Source organism: Conger conger, chromosome 15 (genome assembly GCF_963514075.1).
Source record: "Conger conger chromosome 15, fConCon1.1, whole genome shotgun sequence".
Classification (NCBI taxonomy): Eukaryota; Metazoa; Chordata; class Actinopteri; order Anguilliformes; family Congridae; genus Conger; species Conger conger.
The window spans coordinates 30,856,304-30,875,910 of record NC_083774.1 but is presented as its reverse complement, the minus strand read 5'-3'; the positions used below and the strand labels follow the sequence as shown (position 1 = coordinate 30,875,910).

The window sequence follows — 19,607 nt, the reverse complement described above, 5'->3', positions numbered from 1 at the left end:
CACACACACACACACACACACACACACACACTCACACACTCACACACACACACTCACACACACACACACACACACACACACACACACACACACACACTCACACACACACACACACACACACACACACTCACACACACACACACACACTCACTCACACACACACACACACACACACACACACACACACACACACAATGACAGGACAAACTGTCAGGCATCCCTCAGGCATAATTTCACAATATCCCATATATGCTTGATTGTTTTAGATCTGAGTGACATATGGATAATAACATCAATGACAAGCTCCTCAAAACACTGGGAGTTGTAAACTTGGAATAGAGGCATGTAGCAGGTTTTCCTGGCAGCCTTCAGGCCTTTGTGGACTGGTGGACTGAACTGTTCAGTGTTGTATATTCTACTGTATGACTTTTCTGCTACTTCATGTATTCATCCCCTGCTTAAGTTTATTTTAAGTTAATTTTAGTTGGATGAGGTCAGTCAGTTGCTATGTTGCGCAACAGAGAGAGGGAGCTGATTCTCCAAACTATTAATGCCTTTAATGTACTGGGACTAGGTTGTCTCCATCTCTACAAACTTTGAATAAAACTCAGTGCATTTTGAATGGTACTCTGCACCTAATACCAATTTCCCCATCCGGTTTTACAGTGGCAGTTCTCGAATGAAAACAGGTTTCCTATATCAATGTGGGTCTCAAATGTTCTCGATATCTTGTTTTCCTCATTGCACAGTGTACATATTATTTTGCGTGGTAAAACACGTAACCCATAACTAGCCCGTATTCGTGTAGTTGGTTACGCGTAATTTCCAAACGAGTGCTGAACTCGAAGCGCCGACATTGAGACCTGGGCGGTTAACGGTTGAAATGTATGTTGACAGTGGAAATATCATAGGATATTAATTTGTAGGTGCGGATATACAACACAGTACGGTAAAGTGGAGGCCGGAAGATTTCCGGAAAGTTGGAAGTTTTGAGGCACTTTCTTTTTTTGAGCAAAGGGCGAGATTATATGAGCTCATTCTGGGAACTGAGGCTTATTTTGCCGGACGCTCTGTTATTTGCAATAGCTATTTCAAGTAACTATTCTAGTTACTTCGTTGCTTCCTACAAAAGTAAGGTAAGTTTATGTGGTGTAGCCCACATTATCTGAACGCATTGCACTAAATATAATATCTGAAGACTATTTTATAGTTTTTGCCATCTAAGAAGCTCGCTTATGCGTGTCGCTAAGAAAGAAAAAAAACATCTTAATGCTTCTCTTTTAATTTGACCTTTATTTTGGACATTATTGTCATAACGTGCCATCAGTACTTTGTACGTCTTTTCAACACTGCAATATTTCGGATAACGATTTGGGATAACGAAGGTTTCGAATTTGCTTACGCTAGTCCATTTGACATTTTTAACTTTTTGATTTTTATATGAATGCTACATCGCATGTAGCTTACACCCACTGACAGAAAGATAGCTACGACAGAACAACGTTGGCTTGACTGATTTTTCTGCTTGCTGCCAGCCTGTGCCGACTGCTGAACCTTCACTACGCCTTTCGATTGTAATGAAACCACACTCGACGGAAGCACGTCCTAAACTGTTCGTGGAGACATAATATCTTATTAGAGCCCATGTCTCTTTAGAATCTGATAATGAATCTTAGATGAAAAGTGCAAAAGCATATCTGCAACAGGTAGCCTATTTCATTTCGTGTATATTGACATACATCATGTTGTACCTATAGCCAGGTGTACGACACATTTATTGCATTTATTAGTGCCTTAATCGCTGTGTTTTTTTCTTTTTGACTATTCTAAATGAAACATGGGTTCAATTATTTATTTGGGAAATATATTAGCTACCACCTGGTGTTATCTATGAATTTGTTCAAGTTAAACTGCACCTGCTCTATGCAAAATAGGAAGTGAACTTTTAAAACCCATGTGGTCTGTAATTTGACTCCACTCCTGCCTAAGACAGGAAAAGAGGGCACTGTATATTACCTCTCCCATACTGCAGGGCCACCAGGTCTTAGCTCCTCATCTGAACATTGTTCACAATGTTTTGGAGCATTTATGTGTGTTGCAATACTGGAGTGTGATGTTCCACAAATGATGAAACAAACGATCAACAGCCAGGGATTTTCCTCTTCATAGTGTTTTTCTTTTTCTGTTGCAGGATTGTGCCTTCCTCAACAACACACAAAATGGTAAAGTACAGCTTCAAGTCATACGTAGAAATATATATTTGTTTGCAGTAAACTGTAAATAAGACACATGGACCCTGTTCTGTGCATTGATAAATCTCTCGAATGAAGTCCTAGTAGTATGTTTACAATCATATTTTATGATTGTTGTTATGTTGTTAACATTTTTGTCTCCATTTATTGGTCCTGTAATTAGACATCGTTATGACTCACTCCCGGAATCGAGGGATGTTTTTCTGGTCTGACGGCTCGGCCTCCACGGGTTGAAATTATGATCAGCGGTAAGATATTCCGCGCACATTGTATTTCGTAAACAGAATGCAGCTGTGGCTTTCGGTTGTCAGGCAAAAGCTGGGTAATGGACCGTGTGCCTGGTGCCTTGTGCCTTTTCGCAGAAATTGTCATTGTGAAGCATCCAGTGCCTGCAGCATGGGTCCCGAAAAACTACACACTTACTCTGAGTGTTCAGGCTCTGGGGACCGGGCCGCTCAGCTACCGGTGGTTTCAGTCGCAAGATGAGGTGTGTTATTGTTCTACAACAGGACCAGACCCGGGTTCAAATCCTATTTGATTTGGATTCAAATACCTTTCTGTGCTCTATTGATCTTGGTGCGTTTGGAACGCATTTCTACTATTACACCTTGTCCCTGCTCTATAGCAGGTTCCTCTGTAAAGCGCCTTTGTGGCAGTCTTCTGTTAAAAGCACTATACAAATATAACTGAATTGAATTGAATTTGAGCATGCTAGGAGGAGCGGATGGGCGGGGAGCACTTTTGGGATTATTTCATTCGTTCAGACAAGCTTAATCAAATGCAGAAAAGTATTTGAATCCATAGCAAATACCTTTGAAATATTCTTATACTCCTTGTGGATGTGAGATCATGTATTCAATATGAATATTGGACTCATATTCATCCTCACAAATAATTCCTTCGTACATTTCCTTTGTAGTCCTCCTTCACCATGTGTAGTATAGTTGAACATGCAGTTGCTTCACTGCGACCTGTGTTCCAGGTTCCTGGTGGAACTAATGCTGACCTGGTTGTTAAGGCTCAGCACAGCCAGTGGTACGTGTGCCGAGTGAACGACCAGCACTGCAACTCCGTCTTCAGCAACTGGGTGAAGGTGACGGTCTGTGACATCTCCAAACCCCATACAAGTAAGTACCCTCCTTTCCGTTTGACATAAATGTGTCCGCTGTTATTGGAACTGTGTCGGTACAATTCCTGTTTCATCTTTCCTGTCGGAAGCTCAAAGCAGACCCAACCGGTCTGCTTTTAAATTCCCAACCATAGAGCAGTTTGCGCACTACAGTGTCACATCTTAAAGCGAATTATTAAAATGTTTTTAATCTGATCATAATATACAAGTAAAACTTTAAAAATCAGCAGGGAAATGGCAGTCTGTGAGAATGGTATGAAATAATGTGTGGAAAGTGTGGACTTAAAATGGCTCCACGTCTACTGAGAGAGACATATGAAGTCATACCTACAGATAAGGGTTTCAGTTGTAATGCTGCCCACAGAATTTCTATTTCTGTTCATCAGCAGCTGGAGTTGACAGAGATGCTACATTGTTGTATAAACAAAGAGAATTATACTCTGTATGTAAGAACAGAAGTGGCAATCTTTATAAACAGTTGTGAAACGCATATCTGTGATGTAATCCTTGCAGGAAAAAAGCAAACACTGTCCCCTACTTGCATCCTAGATATGCAAACATCCATCTGTGTTCCCGGATTAGCTCAGCAAATGTTTAGACTTTTTCCAGAACAAATTGGGCACATTAAATGTTTGTTTATATGTGTGTGCATGTAAAGGTATCAATTTAAATCAATGTAGATTCAGGCAACTTAAGATGCCGTTGATCTCACATCTCTTACAGTACTTGTTTAACAAAAGTTCTCATTCAAAACAGACTATTTAGAAAAATTAATAGTATCTTAAATAAAAGTGCGTTTGAGCAGGTTCATAACAGCAAGTTTATTGATTCCGTTTGCAGTGTATCAAGTGCATTACTTTAATGGAGGCTAACAGCTGAAAAAACGTTTTAACTTGAAATACATTTTTAACAATTTTCCAGGGGCGTGAATCTTTTCGATAAAATTCTTTGTCCTTTTTCATGCAGTGCTTGGTAGAGCTAGAGTGGTTGTTCAGCAGTGCTGACTTGAGCAGGCCTCTCACAGTTGGGGGAATTTATCACACCCTGTGTGTTTCTGCAGAGCCTCCGGGGAGATGGGAGGGGGAGCCCCACATCGCGGTGAACCCCACCTCCCAGGCCGTGCAGAGAGGGGACAGGGTGACACTGCAGTGCTCCGCATTCGGCATCCCTGCCCCCAGGTTCCAGTGGTACAGGAACGGACTCCCACTGCCGACAAAGAACAAAGAAACCCTCCAGGTCAGGCCTTTAACACGCTCTATTACCCGCGCCCATGCGTGCCTGTGGCTACCCTATTGTTTAGGTCACAGAGTTCACCGTTTTCTGGCCTAGCGTTGCGTGTCCTAAGATCCAAAGTTTGCTCAACCGGCTGTGTGTATACACGGCAAGGCAGCCAGGCGAGACGTGGTTAATTTTTAACACATTTGGACACAGTGTTTTGTCTGACCAGAAGCATTTTATGGTGCTGACAGCTGTAGTTGAACCCGCTTGTGTTTCTTTTCACTTTGTTTCACTTTGTATTTGTTTCATTTATGTCTGAGGTGTGAGTGCATCAGCTTGCATTTTTTAAATTAAAAAATGTCCTGATATTTAGTAGTTTCAGTAGTTTCAAATGAGTAAATAGCTATAGCAGTCATAGCATCAGTAGTAGTAGTATCAATATTGTTATGTGTTTTTCAGTTGATTTGCTCTATGAGTGGATTGTTGTGTATATGCAAAATTGCAGTGGAATTCCTTAGGGATTTGATCTATTTGGCTGTTTGATACCAATGATAGCTGTTGTGCTCCTCACAGATAGAAAAAGTTGATGGAGACCATGAAGGCTGTTACCTCTGCTCAGTGTCCAACACTCTGGGAGAAAAGTGGACAGAGCCGGCTGAAATCAGCATAGGTAAGATATTGGACCGGCATATGGTTGCCCCTGGCTGCCTCTGAACCGCGAAATCATCTAGACAGAGAAGACAGAACAGCACTTTCTTGGCCTTTGAATATGTGCTAGCGGTAGGTTGGTCTAATGGCATTTTTTTGATCTGGCTACCAGAAATAGTCATGGTCCCTTTTAAGAAAGAAAATGGCTACTCGTCCCCAATTTGGCGTACAGTGCATGTGAGCCTGGGGGGGGTTTCCACTTCTGAAATGGAGGCACGGTACTTTCCCTGTTTCTTATGTTTTTTACAAGGTCAGGAAATTGTTGGGAGTTGTTTATCCAAGCCAGTGAGTACGTGATGAGTTGAAGTGAAACTCACTCAGCGCAGGCTTCCTCTTCAGGGTGCTCATGTTGTATGTGCGATGACAGTGAGAATGTGCACTGTGTGGGGCGCAGAGGTAATGGTTGTCATATGGTCTGCAATTTGTGACTAACAGACACTCATTTCCCGGGGGCCAACATGACTTCTGCTTTCTCCTTTTGTGACGTGCCGGCAAAAAAACAATGACAATGCGAAATGAATACACCGCTGTATAAATTAAGAAACAAACTATATTTAAATAATAACAATAACAATAACAATAATACTATTATTATTATTATTATTATTATTATTATTAACAATAACAACAACAACAATATTAATTTAATTAGCACCATCTTTGTCGTCATCATCTTCATTATAGCACTTATTATGCTAATAGTTATTGCATTATCTTTGTCAGTATATCAGTGGTACAAGTGCAGGCAGAATTAATGTTTATAAAAAGAAATACAGGGATGTGTTGTATTGCTGGTTTGGAATAGTTTTTCCTGACTACCATATCAGAGTGTAAAAAAAACAGAATATTGTTCCTTATTTACCTCCAATCCTGCATGAATCCTTGATGGGGACTGAAGCTCTAAAGATCCTAGAATCTCTGATCCAACTGAAATGGCAACAGGTTATTTATTGTCCAAGACTCACTGGTGTGTCAGGATCTCCATCTAAACCTGTAGCAGCCTGTAGTGTGGTGGTTAAGGTTAATGACTGGGACACACAAGGTTGGTGGTTCGATCCCTGGTGTAGCCACAGTAAGATCCGCACAGCCGTTGGGCCCTTGAGCAAGGCCCTTAACCCTGCATTTCTCCAGGGGAGGATTGTCTCCCGCTCTGGATAAGAGCATCTGCCAAATGCCAATAATGTAATGTAAACCTCTTTTCTTTTTTCCCTTTCTTGTGTCCATGGTTCCTGATCCACCTGCAGTGAAAAAGCTTACAGGTAAGCCCAGCATGTGATGTTGCAGTCACTGTGTTGCTGTTTTGAGCCCCAGACATGTTTTAATACTGGAGCTACATTTGCAGGAAATGAACCCAGGAATCTGAATCTCTTTCCTTTATTGCAGTTTTATCATGGGTTTGATCAGCATTCCTCTAATAGTCTTAGTAAAATGAGTTACTTATATGGGTATGTCATGTTTGTTTCAGAAACGCTGATTTTAAGGACTCCTTTTAAACTGTTGTGAAATAATGAATACGTGACTTAAGCTTTAAATGTGTCTTCCTTTTTTTAAACTCTTCATAAACAATAAACGGAAAGGAAATGGGTCATGAGAATTTCACTATGACAAATACTCTGAATTTTGAGCGATCGACCAGTCTGACCTGCTCGTCCTATTTAGCGACGGACAAAGTGGCCCTGCTGATCGGGAACCTGAATTACGCCCACCACCCGGCCCTCATGGCCCCCATGATGGACGTCCACGAGCTGGCCAACCTCCTGCGGCAGCTGGGCTTCAGGGTGGTGTCTCTGCTGGACCTCACCAAGGCCGAGATGCTGTCCGCCATCGACGCCTTTCTGCAGCTCCTCGACAGGGGCGTGTACGGTGAGTCCCAGAGGCCACGCCTTAGAGCAGGGGTGTCAAACTGAATTCCCAGGGGGCCGCAGTGTCTGCAGGTTTTTGGGGTTTCCTTACAATCAGCTGTCTATTAAGGCCTTGAGAACAAAGTGTGTGGATTCTTTAGCCAATCAATGACTTGAATGAACCATAGGTACCGAGAGCATCACAAAAACCAGCAGACACTGCAGCCCTCCGGGACTGGAGTTTGACACCTGTGCCTTAGAGTATATTATATTCAGATATACTTACAGAAGTGGAGAATATTGCTGTTAGTCTCAGGAAACCAATGTGTGATATCATTAAGAAGGCACAGGAGACCCTAAGCACTAATGTAGATTTTTTTATTTTTTTATCCATGGTTTTTGTTTAGGGTCTAATTCGTGAATATTTATTTAATTGTGCTAATTGTTTATAAATGGGCCTCCTGTGCCGTCTTATCGGTTTCCTGAGACTAACAGCAATATTCTCCACTTCTGTAAGTATCTCTGAATAAGATTTTCTGCTATGTGGTTGTCATTAACAAGCAGTGTGTAGTGTAAAGTGGTTTTAGTCCACCTAGAATAACATGGTAGTTAGTGACATCCCATGTTGTATGACTTAACCATGGCCTCTGACTTCAGACAGATTGTTTGGAGGCAGTTTGTGGTTTAAGTGACAGACACTGCATAAAAGAGAAGTGTGATGAGGGGAAACTGGATGCCTTGATATTTATAGCAGTTTCTGTAGCCCGGTTGCCAGATGGATTCATTGAGTGCTTGTAAATGGTGTTTAGCTGTGGCAGGGTCTTTCGATCATATAATTTTTGTCCCAGTGTCCTACGCTTATGAAAGATTTACAACTTTATTAGTGTTACTTCTGTACTGTTATTTATTACATATATTGTATTTCCATTCGTTTTATTCAAATATGCGCTTATTCATATTGCTTCAGGCAGCTGAGCAAAGCATTTGAACCTGCATAGTTTTAGTTAGTGTATTCAGCCAACAAGAATTTCCCTCCGGAAAGTTTTCTGAAACCATCTCTCGGTTTCCGCGGAAGCCGCGGCCCCGTCTGGTGTTGATGTGGAAACCAGATACTGCCTCAGCAGGTAGCAGATGTAGTAGATATACAGCACTGTGCAGAAGTCTTAGGCACCTGTATAACATTCTGTACAGATAAGATTCTTTCAAAAATAATTAAATGAAGGGTCCTAAATAAACATACTATACTTTTCATTACATTTTAGTCATTTGGCAGGATAGTTAAAAACTGAATCAAATCAATATTTTTTGTGACCACCCTTCGACGTTAAAACTGCATCACTTCTCTGAGATGGCCAATGCTGTCCTGCAGTTCTATAAGACAGTCAGGGAGGTTGTTCCAAGCATGTTGGAGAAATTGCCACAGTTCTTCTGCAGACTTTGTTTGGGTCCTTGCTTCTGATCTCAAGACAGCTTTGATCAAGATTTTATGTAGTCAACAACTACAGAAAAAGGAAATTGCTTCTGTCCAGCGAGGATAATGTGTGAGTGTTAGCATTGTATATGAATACAGCCTTTATGCTAAAGGGGAAGTGCAGCCGAGGATGCTGGGGCCCCGTGCCTGCTGGTCCGCTGGAGGTGAAAGTTCGGCCTCCGCCCCCGCTCGCGTGCCTCTCCAGAGTTTAGAACACAAGTGACCTTTAATTTTCTGAGCCTGGCCCTCTCACCTGTCCTCTTTCCTGCTGCCCACGCCATCAAAACCCCTGCTAGAGCACCTCAAATCTAGGGCACTCGATCCGTGCTGACAGGAAATGAGGTGTGAGGTGGCCAACAGATCATGTAAAAACCACCATGCGTGCTGATGCAGTGCTTTTCTCCTAGCTGAAGACCTGCCAAATCTCTTGTGTACTCTGATTCAAATTTTAAGAGTATTGCCTGTTGTACTTAACAGTTGGGGGATTTATGGGCTATTAGTTTTGAGGGGGCTATTTTTAATGCTCTCATGCCACTGTTAGGATGGGATTCAATCAACATTTGTTCTTAAATTTGATGAGACGCTTGTTTTTTTTGTTTTTTTTTCAGTCAAAGTTAATGACTTATGGGCTGTTTGAGCACTGTGTTTAAAAAGCATCTTGTTTGTAAATAAGGTGTATTTCTGTGCCGTCTGCCTGGCTGCTTCTGAAAGCTCTTACAGAGCTTGCGTCATGAGAAGGGTCAGGTCACACTGCTGTCACACGATATTTATGAATCCATTCCTGCCGACTAAGCCAGACTGATGTTTGCCAGGCCCTGGTCCAAATTACTGCACATTTCCAGTGTCTGTACTGCTTCCAGCCTGGCACCAGTAAACGGGTGCATCCGTTTTGAGCCTGTTGGGTAAAGACAAGCGACATTGTACCCTAAGAAGTGTGCTTGTCATCCTGCCTTGAGACGGGGGCTCCAAAGCAGAGGAGCCTGGCATTTTTGGGAGGTCCCCTTCCCTGTATGCCTGGAGCATGACATGGTACCGAATAAAGTAGAAAAAGCCCTCTTTTTGGTAATGTGACAGGTGGCCAGAATGTGTTTGCCACACTGAGGAGACAAATTATCTTTTAGGCCTGTGAAATTTCACAAAATGTGGAAAAACATTTTGGCTGATTGCCTTTTCTGTAGTGGTCTGAATGGCTTGTAAGTCGGAAAAAAGTCGGAACACATATGTCACAATCTCTGTCTTTTTTGATAAATAACTTCCGTTTCTGTTATCGCAATTCTTGTTTGTTCTTGGCTTTAGTGGTAAGCCTAGTATTTACCCCTGTGTGACTTCAAACATTATTGAAGATATGGGTTTGTCAAGTGTGAGGAGGACAAAAAGAATTTTAACAGCTTGTAAACGTCACCTCCGGCAGTTGTGTGAGTTCCTCTGTTTGATGTTCTGGTGAATGAGAGGCTGAGGACCAGTGTCTCGTGACCAGATTTCACTCCAGATAAAGCGGCACATTGAAGCGGTCCCTCAACATTTCCCTAAATCTTAAGCTTAACCCCTTAAGTATCACCCCTTTTCTTAACACAAACATGAAAATGACAGCTGCTATGTCATGTGTATGACAGTGTTATGTCAGCCTTATGGCGAGGAGTTCAAGTTAGCATGTATTTAAAGAGATTTAAAAAGAAAAAAAGGAAATGGGGATTTTAATGCTGAGTTTGTGTTCTCATGGCCGTTTCCTCCTCCAGCTCTCTTCTACTACGCCGGCCACGGGTACGAGTGCTCCGGGAGGAACTACCTGGTGCCCATCGACGCACCACAGCCCTACCGGCCGGAGAACTGCGTCAGTGTGCAGAGCGTGATGCGCCACATGCAGGAGAGACTCACCGCGCTCAACGTCATCCTGCTCGACACCTGCCGGAAATGGTACGGGTACGGGAAACGGCCGGGGGGCAGCGCAATTAAAACTTTAATTTTGTTTTGTTTTTTTTCCCACTGAGTCACATTCCGGCAGATTCCGACCAATGACTCAAGATTCGTTCATCGTTGCCTTCTTTGTTTTCCGAGTTTCAGTTGATATAGTAAAATGGCATGGAATTATGGGAAATGGAAAGTATGAACAAACCTCGCCATAAGGCTCGCTGTTGCTTGTTCCTCCAAAGTATGGCTACACACAGCTAGGCAAACCCAGTGCATACTTTTTCGTCAACTTGAGTTTTGGAACGATACTTGTATGGTTGTTAGCAGCAGCCTCATTGTAGCTTTTCGTAACCACATTTCTCTTCCATCTCTTCTTTGTGTTACGCAATATTTGCTATATGGCTTTTTATACAGGTTCTAATTTTTGGATGCATGTTAAATTACAGTTGCTGTAACTGTAAGGATATTCCTACGTGCCTTTAAATCTTGGGACATTTGACTCATTTGACATCAGGTTCATTTTCTGAGTAAATGCAATATCCAATAACAAAGAACAAATCGGTTTATGTCAGTGTGTTTACTTTGTTCTTTATCATTTCACAGGTACAACCAGCACTGTGCCCTGTCTGAAGTCAGATCGCTGGCGCCCTTGGGTAACACGGTATACGGATACGCCACGTAAGTGTTGCCACAAACACATTAAACGATGAAAGGGGTTAAGCAGCGATGGACAGTGTGCTTTTATTTTCAGACTAGGTTGTTACTGTTTTACTGTTTGCTTTCAAGAACAAATCTCATAATTTACCATAAGCACACCTGTTTTCTCAAACGTTGCTACATCAATATCTCTTTAAATGTTGCTTTAAAAGTACTCTGCCCATCATAGTGTCATTATTTCTCTTTTAAAATCTCATATCACATTCACATTGGGTTTCTAGAACATTGTGCTTAGACTTGTATTTTGATAGGAGCGGTAGTTTGATTGGTTGGTGAGGGTTTGTCGGACGGTCTAGCTGCGTCCTCATTGGTGCCCCACCGTTGCAGGTGCGAAGACGCCGAGGCCTTCGAGGTGCAGGACGGCGAGAGGAGTTCTGGGATCTTCACCAAGTACCTGAACAAGCACATCCTGCGTCCGGAGAAGATCACCCACGTCCTGGAGCAGGTCTCCGAAGGTCAGCGTCCCCTTTAACACTTGTAATCGCGTTGTGAACAAGGCTTCGCACCGGCTAACGGTTAGCCCGGGGGGGCTTTTTCGCGGGATGCGTCAGTGTTCTCTTTAGAGACGTGGACATGCTTGTAACAGAAGTGGCAGCAGTGTGAGAATGAGGATTAGTCATTAATGGATAAACTCAAGCGTGTTGGAATCCGGACGAGTTTGCATCAACCGCAAGACAGTCACTGTGGACCCCACCCCTCATCCAGCCACCGCTGAGACAGAAGCATGGGGGGAGGGCTCTCTGTGCTCTCATTTGTTGATAACTTCTTCGCCCTCGCTGGGCTGCCATTGGCGCCGGCTGTTGCTTTTGGCCAACACGTCACCATGGCAACATGACTCAACCAAGCCGGGCCAGACGCAGGGCTGCATAAGCCACAACTTCAATTCCCGGAAAATCCACTCTTGGCAAAACCAGAGTGGAAGAGGACTCTCAATCTGCAGAATGCTACTGCTAATGCCACCCTCCTTCCCAACAACCTGCAGGTCGAACTCTCCCCCGGATCATATCTTTTCCAGTGCTTAGTTTTTTTTAACAATATATAAATTTAGATTTTTTAAAGTTCAAATGCGCGTAGAATGTACTGAAGCTTACTCGCCACAACCCCTTAATTAAACCAACCAAGATCCCACGTACGAGCACTTTGCATATTTCTTTTGATCAATGAAAAACGGAAAGTCCACAACTGCATGCTCACATGCTTTCACAGTAAGACAGAATACCCGGAACTCCACTTTAATGTAGCTGTTCCTCTTTCCACTGGTTTACGCTGTTAACAGCCACCATTTGTATGCCCCCCTGTAACCTGGTAGAAAAAACTAACATTTTTGACAAATAAGTGGATGACAAAACATGATGTAGCGAAAACATTCTCAAAAATACAGTGAGGTCCGTAAGTATTTGGACAGTGGCACAATTTCTGGTCTTTTGGCTCCCGCATCAAGGGACTCATGTCCCTTGCATGGGGGAAAAAATGAATAGTGGGTGTTCGGAGGGTACGGGGTGTCTCTTTTCCCACACCCTGCCCTGATGCCGAACGTTCTGTCCCTCAGCTTGTCCAACAGATTTAGGGATGGAAAAAGTGATACGGGTGACCTCCAGCCTCTCGGCCCAAAGGGAACAAAGTGAAGAGGGATCACTTAAAATATTACCCCGGCCTGCGGAGGAGGAACGCACACTGACGCTGCATAGCGAGCAACGCTTCCGCGTCCTGCACTGCTCCTGGACATGCCACTCATTTTTACATCCCCAAGAATAGACTGAGCCAACAGGGGGATTGCCAGAACAGTTCCATTTCGGAGAACCGCAACCAAAAAATGTCGTTGTTGCAGATTTTTCGTTACATATCGAGTTTTTATTCATTGTCTTGGTAGGAAAACAGACCCGTCTCCTCACTGTACGCCAGTTTAAAAAAAAACGGCTAGAGGTTAAAGTCTTATGGAATGGGTTTGTAGCAGCCCTAGAACTTGTTTCATACCTTGAGGAAAATGATTATGTTTCTTTGGCCACTGTGGTTATTTTTCAGTAGTTCCCTCGTAGATGGGCTATGCTCCCCCATTGCTCACGATGTCATGTGCTTGTTTGTCCACCTGACATCCGGGTTGCTCCGTGTCCCTCCTCCTGCAGATTTGGGCCGGGACCCCCTGGTGACGGGGAAGCAGGTGGTGGAGATCCGGCACACGCTGAAGGATCCGCGGACCCTGGCCGACCCCGTCCGGACCACTGGCCACACCACGGAGCTGCGAGTGCGGGACATGTGCTGGAGGGGGGCGAACGGTGAGTCCCGGTCCGAGAGAGGCAGGGCCCAGAGCCGCCTGCTCCTGGAACCTTCCGTTAAAAACATTCGTCAAGCTCCGGGGGTAACGATGGAAACGGGCACAGCTCCTCTACAGACGTCCCTGACCCTACCTCTGAAGGCAACTGAAATTTCACAAGCAGGCCAAAGTCTAGTTGCATTTGGTGTGCTTGTGTGCTATGTCCTGTACTACCACGCCAAGCTGAAAGGGTCTAGGGCTCTGTTACTCAAATCGTGGTCCTCAAGGGCTGAGAACTTTTTCACCCCTTCACCTTACCTGGGAGTCGGGTGTAAAAACAGTCATTTACCTGGATGAAAAGAAAGCCAGGGCTGGATTTGGATCCAAGGGTCATTTTGAGCATTCATGGTATAGGGCGGTGGTCTTCATTCCAGGGTCTGTTGGGTTTTGTTTTTGCCTTAATATCTGCAACCAATTCCAAGAAACCAGGAGTTGACCATGCAATCAACAACTTCAATTGACAAAATGTAGTGATGACTGACAACACCAAGCAGACCCTGCGTCCCGCAAGGACCAGCAACGAAGAGAAAACAGGAAGCAAAGTCAAAAGGCAACAAAAAAAGAATTGTTGTTGAAAACAGAAGTGCGTTTTTTCACATTAGGAAGCGTGGCATTCTTTGTGGTGTTGAAGGGTCGGGTTGTGTGACAGAGGGGAGTAAGGTGATCAAAGTAGGTAAGTAACTTCTGAATCGCTGTAAGGAAAGGTAGCGTGGCCCTGGTTCCACCGCAAAACCTCCCACCCCCCCCCCCCCCCGGGTGTGTGAGGACACTTCCTCTTAGCCCGTAAGTGGAAGCAGCGTGATGGGGGGGGGGGGGGGGACGGATGTTGCCGGGTTCCATACAAGTTCAGAGGAAGTGGAGGAGAGGCGCAAGCAGACACGAAGGGTGTACGCTACGTTACGCTGCAGGCCCTGGCTGTTTCGCACGGGGACAGAGGCTGTTCATTCTTGTTTTCATTGGTCCGTGCCTGTGAGAAAGCACCTTTTTAAAATGCGTATTTGTTTCCATTGATAAAAAACGGGTAGTGTACTTTCAGCATGGTTTGAATAAAATGACTGCATATGGAAAAATGAATGTATAAACAGGGGGGAGTATTCTAACAGCTACCCACTGTAGGCCATGGGCGCTAAGTTTTTCAGTCAGTTTACTTTCTATTGAGATGTTTCCCAGGGTGGTGTTGGACGTCACTGTGGACCAAAACATCTGAGAAATAAATCCATGTATTTGTAGTTTTGGTATCGCAGCATGCTGTAATTACATTGTTGACATCAAAACATCAGGCGTGTCCTGTATTGCTCATTCTTTTCACTGTGCTGTTCATACTTTATTTGTCAGGGACCAGGTAAAAGACACATTAATCTCAATTAATGAGATGAGATGCTTTGCTACCAGATTTCGGCAGCCTTGCCGTCCCGGAGCGGGTAGATAAAAGTATATAAATTGTGTCCGTTGTGGTCTGACGCAGAGTTGCCAGAGCGACGGACGCTGGTGTTCCCGTGTGGCGCTGAGGTGGAGCTCAGCTTCTCGGCCTTGTTCTCCAACGTGGTCATCATCTTTGCCTCGGTGAAGGCGACCGGCCGTGGCGTCCAGGACTGCAGCCTCTCCCTCAGGAGCAACCCGGTGAGTCTGGGGCTCGGTCCTGTCCCTTTTCCAGCTAAACCAGCGGTGCCCGATAATCAAGACCCTACCAATCGCTACTCCAGTAGATTTCACTAGTTACCTCCTCTCTGATTCAATGTGTGCTAATTAGAGGAAAAAGCAGGTGTAGTAGGCTCATTCCAATCACGTATTATTTTTCTCTTTTTCTTTTCCTTGCTCCTGACCTGAAAATCCATCTGATTCTCCATTTTAAGAACTTTCCAATCCGTTATAAGTTCATTCTAGGAGCTATAAATTGAAGTTAGAAACTCCCAGTCTTGCCTTTGTGCAAGGAAACATGAGCGCATCCTTTGCAAAAGTTTTTTTTTTGGAAAGCATAACGTTTAAATATCAGACCTGTGAATCCTCCTCTCTGTAACTTATGTACATGGCATCAGACTGACGTTTGAAGGAGCAAGGACATTCCATTCCATTCACATTTTCTTGATTTCCCCATCGTCACTTCTGATTCTAGCCTCTCCCGATGGTGGAGCTAGGAGTAGAAAAAGGGAAAGAAAAAGAGTAGAAAAATAAGTGATTGGAATGAGCCCGTTGGTTGGTTGGCTGCACACTCTCAGCCCTCCATGGCACATGATTTGGCTAAATAAATAAACCAGGGCTGCCCAACCCTGCTGTTGGATATATTCCATCGTGTAGGTTTTTCACTCCAACCCTAACAAAGCACACTAGAGATCTCATTGAGCTATTAATGAATAATATCTTGTTGAAACGAAAACCTACAGGCTGGTAGATTTCCAGGGGTCGGGCAGCCCTTACATATTCTTGTCCAACGTGCAAATCCAAGCAGAACGCTCTCTCCACTGAAACCGTGACTCCCACATACCCATGCAGCTTATAAAACTAACATTTAGTGCTGCATTTATTTTGAGAGAATTCATTCGCTCCATTGGCAGCTACACCTTCTGAGCTGGTCCTGCGGTTCGTTATCTTTCCCCTGCGCAGCCAACAAGAGGTTAACTGAAACGGAACTGCATGTTCCGCTACGTCAGGCGACAAACAGCACATTGCTATCATCAGTTCCGATCCCCCACACTTCTCTGAATATCTGTTACTGTGCATGACCCCAACACACCCACAGGATGCATTATCACATGCTACGTTATCTTCTAAATCTACACGGATGGGGATGGGCTGTCATTATCTAGATTTCCCAGACACCGCAAAAGAGCAGGATGTGGCATGAAATGAACTTTCTAGCTAACCTGGGGCCTGTTCCCCAAAGAAAGACGGCTGAGTTAGCCGGATAAGTGCACAAAGTAAAACCCCCGAAAAGCTCTTTTTACTTCAGTCCACGTTGCAGATTGTGGAGGGCTGGGGTTTTTACTCGATCTAACTAACTCTGGATTCCGGCTTCGTGGAACAGGCCCCTGGTGGGCCTTTCTCTCAGTTGAAGCCACCTTTGCTTAGGGTACACTGACATCTAGAGGCAGGGAATAGCAAGTCACAAAAGAAACCCAAGAACTATATTATTGGAGCCCTTATTACATTACATTACATTACATTACATTATTGGCATTTGGCAGATGCTCTTATCCAGAGCAACATACAGTTGATTAGACTAAGCAGGCGACAATCCTCCCCTGGAGCAATGCAGGGTTGAGGGCCTTGCTCAAGGGCCCAACAGCTGTGCGGATCTTATTGTGGCCACACCGGGATTAGAACCACTGACCTTGCGTGTCCCAGTCATTTACCTTAACCCCTACAGGCCGCCCCCTTATCACATTGACCTATTTTACAACTTATCATTTCTAAATAATATTTTTAACTGCTGGTTGTAAAGTTTGCTTTAACTCATACACTGCTGGTTGTGCACTGATAATGGACCATCTGTGGACAACAACCAGACCTGAATCACACTTTGGGGTGTTAGCCATGGTGAACAAATGTCACCATACTGTTTATTAATTAACTTCCAAAAAACAAATCATAGCTTAACAAAGAGGGCTTCGTGTTCCTGATTGAGGTGGATGGGATAGTGTTTTACTCGGCTCTTGTGTTGTTCTTGCAGGTAATGGAAGATGTATTCTCAAATGCGGGCTGTTTGGACAGAATAGACTCCCTGCTGCTAAGCGACACTAGCAATCCCGACTGCAGTCTCCGACTGTGCGGCCTCCAGAAACTCCAGGTGCGTTCAGTGAGCACAGTGCTGTGAGCACGTAACTGACTTCTGTGTTTTCGTTCTGTTATGACTACAGAATGTGTTTATTCAGTACTGAGTCAATAGTTTCTCTGTTTATTCATGTGTGACTCGTGCTTGAGTTTGACTCCCAGCAGAGGCTAATTAACTCTTGGATTGACACCCGTGTTGGGCATTTGTGTAGTCATGCGTGTCTGTATTGACTAGCGTGCTACTGTATTGCCCCTCTATTCATAAATCTCTTTTGATTTATCCATTTTAACTGGCATATTTCTGCTTGAGTCACTGTTGTGAATTTATGAACCTTCAGCTGGGTGCTGCACATTGGTGGTGGTTGAGGGAAGTTCACTGTATATTTGTGAATTGGCTCCATTGATTGCACTGACTTATGCAGTTGTATACTCAGTGAGTATTTATTACACTTATTTTTTAGACATTTTGGTCTGCTGCTGCAGCCTATCCACTTTTTGTTGAGGTTTGACATTACTGTCACCTACCTGTCAGCTTTGACCAGTCTGGCCATTCTCCTCTCCTCATTAACAATGCATTTTTGCCTGCAGAACTGCTGCTCACTGGATGTTTTTTGTTTTTCGCACCAGTCTCCGCAAACTCTAGAGACTGTTTTGTGTGAAAATCCCAGGAGATCAGCAGTTTCTGAGATACTCAAACCACCCTGTCCGGCACCAACAATCATTCCACAGTCAAAGTCACTTTTCTTTTTAGTTGCTGCCACATGATAGGCTGATTAAATATTTGCATTAACAAGCTGGAGTGTATATTGACATGTTTTTGTTGTGCACTGATTGGTGTGTCTGCTGTGCAGAAATCCTTAGTAATGGAGGTGGACCTGCACTACACCCAGGCCGACAGCAAGGCGAGGCTGAAGGAGAGCAGGCAGCAGGACGTGGGCAAGCCCCTGGTGGCCCGGTGTGAGCTGCACAGGAGGACACATGCCGCGGAGCCCGCAGGTCCTGCTCGGGGGGAAAGGCGGGACGGGGGCCCCTTCCAAAGTATGGACCAGAAGGCCTCCTACAGACAGCCCCCCCGCCACCCCCTCGGGCGACCGTGCCGGCCCTCCACCCGCAAGGCGGAGAACGCCTGGAAGCGCGTCTCCGCCGCCTCCAAAAACCCCTCTCCCCGGAGCAACGAACCCGAGGAGAACGACGAGAACGAGATACTGGGGTGTCCCACCTGAAGCACTCCACAGGCGTCTGGACTGCGCCACGTGAACTCGCACAGTGAGGGGGTTCTGTGTCCCCCTACTGGAACGTGCCATGTGGACTTCGCACACGGGAGGGGGGGAATCAGTGGTTCCTTTCCCTTTATGTGCTTCACTTTTACCATGTGCAGAACTTTAACTGTTTGTGCCTTCAGTGAAAGTGTTGTGAAAGCGCATCATGCATACGCTTGATTCGTTAATAATCTAATTAATATTTTTCTACATACTCTTCCACATTATAAACTTTTTTTGGAGTTTAGCTGTGACCAAAGTTAAGGATTGTCGGCATATTTAATCATTTCTGGGTCTCATTTTGAACATGTGTGTGAGTGTGTGAGTGTGTGTTTGTCCCATGCTACGAAGATATTTTCGACAGGCATTGTAAGGTTTTCAAATGACACTGAAAAATATTTTAAAGCATTATATATTTTCTCATGAAAATACATTTTATCTGCTTATGTTTATCAACAATCAAATACATTTAATTGTATGTGTATATTTCAGATTTTTATATGCAGATGATTTTTTGTGCTGACAAATATCCTCAATGTGTAATTTATTGAAGGGGTTTCCCTTTCCTGGTATCTTTCAGTATCTACCTGAAGTCTATCTTCAGATTATCTGGATTTTGATTGTAATGGCATGGCCTTAATTGCTTACTAAACTTTAAAGGAAATTCCATTGTACAATTAAACAGTCTTTGACCGAGTTTGTAGTGTTCCTTTATGTAGTACGTTTTGTAGTTTCTAGTTTGTGACCATTGTTGTTTAGAGAATTCAATTAAAGGGTTAATAAAAATTGAATTAAAATGACAAAAAGTTTGAATCGTTTTTCTTTCATTGCTACAGCCCTTGTCGTAACAGTCGAACAATTCAAACGGTGCAACAATGTAACACCATTCAGTTACAGCCGTGCCATTTTAGTTCTGTATAGCTGTTTATTTATTTATCAAGATCGCTAACCAAGGAAATGCGTACTCTGTTTTGGCTGAACATGTACCACACCACTGAATCACAGGCTGCCTGCAGGTTCTGCAG

The 19,607-nt window shown here is 44.0% G+C and overlaps 1 protein-coding gene across 1 annotated transcript; it reads left to right on the top strand.

Moving 5' to 3' along the window:
- Positions 1–988: 988 nt before the first annotated feature.
- On the top strand, positions 989–19,388 carry malt3 (MALT paracaspase 3). The gene is made up of 16 exons (XM_061222446.1): positions 989–1,136; positions 2,192–2,222; positions 2,416–2,500; positions 2,615–2,739; positions 3,235–3,379; positions 4,442–4,617; positions 5,173–5,269; positions 6,552–6,566; positions 6,967–7,170; positions 10,356–10,533; positions 11,131–11,205; positions 11,572–11,699; positions 13,368–13,517; positions 15,021–15,175; positions 17,223–17,339; positions 18,175–19,388. The coding sequence occupies exons 3-16, from the start codon at positions 2,491–2,493 to the stop codon at positions 18,544–18,546; spliced, it is 1,947 nt and encodes a 648-aa protein (XP_061078430.1). The 5' UTR covers positions 989–1,136; positions 2,192–2,222; positions 2,416–2,490; the 3' UTR covers positions 18,547–19,388.
- Positions 19,389–19,607: the final 219 nt, after the last annotated feature.